The sequence below is a fragment of the Emydura macquarii genome, unplaced genomic scaffold (genome assembly GCF_026122565.2).
Source record: "Emydura macquarii macquarii isolate MOO-44397 ecotype Brisbane River unplaced genomic scaffold, CSIRO-AGI_Emac_v2 contig_2372, whole genome shotgun sequence".
Lineage (NCBI taxonomy): Eukaryota > Metazoa > Chordata > Testudines > Chelidae > Emydura > Emydura macquarii.
Genome location: NW_027132509.1, coordinates 4,231,255 through 4,237,348, shown reverse-complemented (window position 1 = coordinate 4,237,348; position 6,094 = coordinate 4,231,255). Strand labels below are relative to the sequence as shown.

Below are 6,094 nucleotides of genomic sequence, written 5' to 3'. Positions count from 1 at the left end.
CATTCACAATCACAAAAAGCAGAAATTGCATACCTGAAAGATCAACATTATGAAAGTTTTCAATGCATTATAGTGGCCTTTTCTTGTTCCGGGTGCTAAATTTGAATAAGAGATAGCAAAATGAGACCACATAGCTATACCTTGACCATCACTGGTCCATGAATCACTGTTTAGGAACTTCTGCTGGAGGTAAAATGTTTCAGCTACTGTTTGCATTATAATTTAATTTAAAGAGGAGAAAATGTGGTGAAAGAAAGAATTATAGATGGAAGACTGCCCTCCTAAGATAGCTGAAATACTACAGCTAAAGACTAAGGTAATAAACCATATCCACAGAGTGCAAACACCAGGCTTTGTTTCCTTCAAATGTTTACCTTAGACTCCTGTGATAGTATATAGGAAATGAAGAATACATTGAAAAGTAAAAAAGTGTTTTGGCCTACTGACAGATGAAGTAAGTACATTGAGAAATCGTTCCAGGTAGATACTTGGTACATTTCAAAAGTAAAACATCCAACAACTTACATGAGGCAAAATGAATGACACCAGAAAAAGATACTGTAGAATTATTTTAATAACACTAGGAAAAGATTGAAGTAGTAAAAACTCTGCATGGATTCTGAAAAGGTTATTTTGGGGGGGTTTTTGTTTATAAACCAACATTTTTCCAACCATGTTTTTTATCCCACAATCCTATGACAATGGTGTTTTCCAGTTAAAGGAACAGCTATCCTATTAATACCTGAATACCACAACACACATTGTGTGCATGAGTTTTGTTTAAGTCTTAGTTGAAATAGTGACAGAGAAAAAAAAATGTTGACTGTTTAAGCAGCAACAGTTGTGTTAGCTAGTGAAGAATACATTGCATACATAAAATACAGAAGGAAAAAATTATCATCTGGCGTATCTGTGACATTACATTGGTTTTGTTGGCCAGTACTATTCCTTTGAACAAGCAGAATGTTGGTCAAAAGTCTACTGTTTCCTGTACCAGCACAGAGATAATGTAAGCAGTCCACGGTTGCTAAGAGAAAACATGAAATCCAGCTCATGTTTCTGTTAAGGATCAATTTCTTCAGGAATCACTGTTATCATAATGTCTTCATTGCCCCTGCGTACAACCATATTCAGAATATTGTCCTTTTTAATAAGGTCACTGACATCACTGGCTGAGATTATTGCCTGTCCATTGATGCTTATAATCACATCATTTTCTTTCAGGCCACCACTAAAATACAAAAAAGGGATACATTATTGCAACAGCCATTTTATCCTCCTCATTATGCTCTCACAAAGAGAACTGAACGCTCACAATTCATTAGGAGTGACATTAAAAGGACCGGACTCTAATCTGAGATGCATAGAAACAACATGCACACAGCAGCAGGTTGGACAAGTTATGTGGTGGTGTGTATTAGACAGTTAAGACAAGGGAGTTTTATTTCAGCAGTGAAACCTTCAAACCTTTCACTCAACTATAGACTGTAAGAACAATTCCATCTGAGCAACACTGTGCACAGGGGCAGGTACACAGGCATTTCAATCCACATCTCAGTCCACTCCAGTAATGGATCTGGACCATTCAGTATATCTGTATATTTAGCATCCCACACTGTTCTCTTCACAGAGCTGTGTTGGCCCAATTACATCTCAGATGCAGTCCCATTACGATTCAAAACTAAAGTGGAAAAAACCGTAAACCTATAACACAGACTGAGAAGGATGCAGTTTTATTCCACCCATTATTATTATTATTTGTACTGCAATAATTCCCAGGTGCACCAATCATAGACCAGGAATCCAGAATCCTAGGTACTGTACAAATGCACAACAACAACAAAATGGTCCCTGCCCCAAAGAGCTTACAATGTAAAGAGAGAAAAGGTAGATACACATAGATGGGGATTAGATAAGTCAGACTGAGGCTCTTTCTATTTCAGATCCTCCACACTCTGTCCTAAGTCCCTTTCATACTTTATACGCAAGAGCTGGCTGAGACTGCAGCTGGGACTGAGGAACAGGAGTGGGGAAGGGAAATATTGTACATTCCAAATTGGCTTGCCCTGTCATGCACAAAACTCTGGCTCCAAATCAAGGAAATACTAACCCAAGTAACCAGATCAGACATGATTCAACCCCCGAGCATAATCTTTACACAACCACATAGTGTTCATATGCCTCTTCCAGTCACAGGGAAATGTCTTATCCAAGAGCTTCTCTCAAGCTACGTGTCTTGGTCAAGCTTTTCCAGTGATTAGTGATTTCTGGTGCCCTATTCAAGACACCTTATTTTCAGAGGCCAGGTGGCTCAGCACTTTCTGAAAACAGACTCCTTTATGGTGTCTCATGTTGGGCAACCAATATCTTGATCCTTATGTGTGGGTGGTGCAACAGGACCCTTCTCTCAATTAAAGACTAAATTTTGTTTGCAAGTTGAGTTGATATCACACACAATACAAAATATCGGTGAAAACCCAGCCCCAATCAAAGTATGTACAGATTTCTTCAGTTAATATCAATGTGATTCTCAACTCCTGAAGTGTTCAGATTCTGAGCAAGGCTTCATATATCTTAAGTACTGTATTACAATACTTGTCTTCTATCTCTCTTCTACCTTCAGTCTCTTTGCTAACTGTTGTCACTCCTACACCACAGAATATCTTTTTTTGCATGGTCTCAAGATGCAGGCTCGTATCAGTGCTTTGAATGAGCATGATCTTTCAAAAATGTTAGTTACAAAACAAAAAGTACCAACAACCGATGTTAGAAATCTAAGCATGATTGGTTACGATTACACCTCTGCTACAGAGCACTCAAACTGCCTTCACTCTGCTAACAAAGATGCCAGCCAGCTCTCTTCCCTTCTTTGAACAGAGTATTAAAAATGTGTGCCATGAAATGTTAATTTTCTAATCTGTTTCTTGTATATATGCCTCTGACCCTAAGTGTGCTGTGTTGCCACCACAAACTTTGCTCTCTTCCTATAAGATCTGTAATTTCATGTTCTGGATAAACTCTCCTCTCTCATCTGAATTACCAAGTAGTTTCTTATTTATGTATTTTAAATTAAGCAAGTGAATCATGAGAGTTAAATGCCCATGTAAGGTGCTAGATTGACAAATCCTGATGACCAAAGTCCTCTGATCACAAAATACATAATAGCACAGATAGCAGAAGCACAAGTTTCCCCAAAGCGTCCTACCACTGTGTCCCCCAATTGTGACCTGGTGCGACCATCCCTAGAAGTGAAAGGATGATTAAGCCATCATGTCCACTCAATGCTTAACCTCTCTTCTGGGATTTGTGACAAGGGTTCCATTGTGATAGTTCTTTTTGTGATATGGAGAGCTGCCCACAAAGGATTGGAATGAAACCAACAACTCCTTTCATGTAAACAGCCAAACTGTTGTCAGATGGCAATAGATTGGTTGATTTTAGCACAGTCAAACTTGTAGGGATGAAAACATCTCATTACTAATTCATTAAGCTGATTGTTGCTGTTAAAAAAAAAAAAAGAAAAAGTCCTTTCACTTACGCTTCAGCTGGGGTATCTGGAATTACTTCAATAATGTAGGCCCCAGAAACAACATCAGGAAAGTCTTTATGGTATTCCTTCAGCTCTTTAGCTTTGCTGAAAAAAGTGACACCAATTTAAAATTATTTTGACAGAAGATCATTTCACTTATAAGGAGATTAAACTGCAAGGATCAAAAAACCTCAGTCATTTTTACCTTTATTTGCTAGATGTGTTATACATACAGAAGCTCACACATGGTACAAATCAGTTCATATTCATAAAGACCTGACAATATTTTAAAACTTTGCACTTATTTTACAGCATACAGATTTCTTAAAACTGACAAGTACCTTCTACTGGCAGTGTTTTCTATAAATACAGGAAAACAGAAGTACCAAAAAAGAAAAAAAAAATCAGGCCATTATTTGTAGATCTTCAGGTGTAGCTCTTTGCAAAGCATATTACAATAATCCACTTTCAAGGTGACAGAAGCAAAATGTGTGGGAATGGCCACATCCAAGTAAAACTATAGGAAAAGGAAATAATTAATCTTTACTTACCTCGGAGTGAGTGACATCATTCGAATGCCAATGTATTTTTTTTTAGTTATTGCTTTGCCTGTTAGAAAGGAAAAAGAAAATCATGACATATTGCTCTTACCAGAAGTGTTCATGATCTTAAACATAGAGAGCACCAAACATTTTTATATTGATTCCCTACTGTGCGACCTGCACATTTTTAAAATAGCACAGTACAATACCTTTAGCTTGTCTGTCATATGATTCAGTTAAGAACTTTTTAATTTTATCGGATGGAATTGCAAATGAGATTCCAGCTGTAACTTTCAAAGTGTTAATTCCAATCACTTCACCATCCTGGTGGAATAAGAAAAAGCATGTTAGTAAACATGAAATGACATGATGAAGAAAATGCAAGGGAAGATTTTCTGCAAGAAATCACAAAGAAAATTAATAAGGGTCTGTAAAATATTTTTAAGCTAATTTTCTATATTAGTCACTAAACTTGGCTTAACCTTGTTTTTTCAAGGTTTTTTTAAAGTTAATTTTTTTTTAAGTTTAAACATAGATTTTTCCATAATTAGAAAAGTTAGTGGATGACATTCTGACACAAGTTTCACTGCTGTAAATTTAGAGCAACTACATTAAAATCCAATATAGCTACTCCGGGTTTACACCAGCATAGGCAAGATCAGAATCTGATCTCTTACTCACAACAAACAGCACATTACTGCACAACTGGTCCTGCTATTTTCCATTTGCTTATTTCAGTAGCACCACTTGCGGAGTAAGATACTATATTCAGCATGAGTAACTTTATCAGACACTGGGCCCTTAAATGGAAATTTTAAAATGCCATTCTATCATTGCTGGACTTGTACAGTGGGTTAGGCCAAGAGTAACTTAATATTCTGTCAGCGTTTTGGAGGAGTAAGGAGGGTTGTATATTTTTCGAGGCACAATTGTCCCTGATGCAGACTAAGTAGCTTCTCCAGAGTGAGGACCTCTGAGCGCACATTGTCTGGTTATGCTGGAAGGAAGACTGGAGACACTGAATGTGGTTGAATTAGACCACAACTTTATTCCTAAATGTCTGGAAGTACCTGGCAGACAAAATTGTACTTGAGTTTGCTGGCAGTTTTTGGGTTGGATCAGCTTCAGCATCTGCCATTAACCCCTTCCTGCCCTGATCCAGAGTGGCTATTTTCTGCCCAATCACAGTGACAAATGCACGATGAAAGGACAATACATGCTGATACCATTGAACTTAACTTCAGTTTGCAAAGAGTTTACATACTTTATGACAAGTGCAATTATTTCTTAAACTTTAAATATATATTTTTAATATTGCCTTTTGCATGACATGAGCAAACATACTGGGCATTACACTCGTTTTCAACTATGCAAATGGCAAACAGTTGGAATACTGAACTCCGAGTACATCATGTAACTGGCCAATATAAACACAAATGAGCGATTAGTAAGAGCCCTGTCATGTTTGTACAGTCAGCCAGTTATCAGAACTGAATCACTTTCCTGGGCAAATTTCTTTTTAAATTTCTTTCGGAACATTACATTTTGTTATTTATATACTATTTGCATCTTGTGCATGTATCTACATATGTTTTGTTTTGTTATGTGTTTATATTCTCTATAAAAGAAATAAAAATACAGTTAAATTTCTCTCTTTCTAAAAAAATGGTGAGGTTAATATTAAACACATAAAAAGTTTTGTTTTAAAAGAAACCCTTACCAGGTTTACTAAAGGTCCTCCGGAGTTTCCATACTGAAAATAAATTTACAGACAGATTATATTTTAATATCCATTTCCGCAAAGTTACTAGAAGCACAAATTTAAGTATTTAAAAAGATATGTTGACGTATTTCTAGAGTTATTTCCCAATTTCTATAAAATACCTGCACAATGGCCCCCCTTCAGAAATCAGAAAATGCTTCCCTGCTATCCTTTCCCCTTTATAGTTCAACTTTTCCAAACACTGATTTTTTTTAAATTCTTTTGCCAATGAAACTTAAAAAAAAAAGCATAGCTTTTAAC

At 36.5% G+C, this 6,094-nt stretch overlaps 1 protein-coding gene across 1 annotated transcript in view; it reads right to left on the bottom strand.

The window, feature by feature from the left end:
- Nucleotides 1-556: 556 nt before the first annotated feature.
- The window catches only part of HTRA1 (HtrA serine peptidase 1), a 42,214-nt gene continuing 36,676 nt past the window's right edge, over nucleotides 557-6,094 (bottom strand). The window contains exons 5-9 of the mRNA XM_067561359.1: nucleotides 5,792-5,824; nucleotides 4,281-4,395; nucleotides 4,081-4,138; nucleotides 3,539-3,634; nucleotides 557-1,231 (exon numbers count right to left, since the gene is read on the bottom strand). Of these exons, the coding sequence (XP_067417460.1) occupies nucleotides 1,063-1,231; nucleotides 3,539-3,634; nucleotides 4,081-4,138; nucleotides 4,281-4,395; nucleotides 5,792-5,824 (471 nt within the window). The 3' untranslated portion in view covers nucleotides 557-1,062. The remainder of the gene's footprint in view (nucleotides 1,232-3,538; nucleotides 3,635-4,080; nucleotides 4,139-4,280; nucleotides 4,396-5,791; nucleotides 5,825-6,094) is intronic.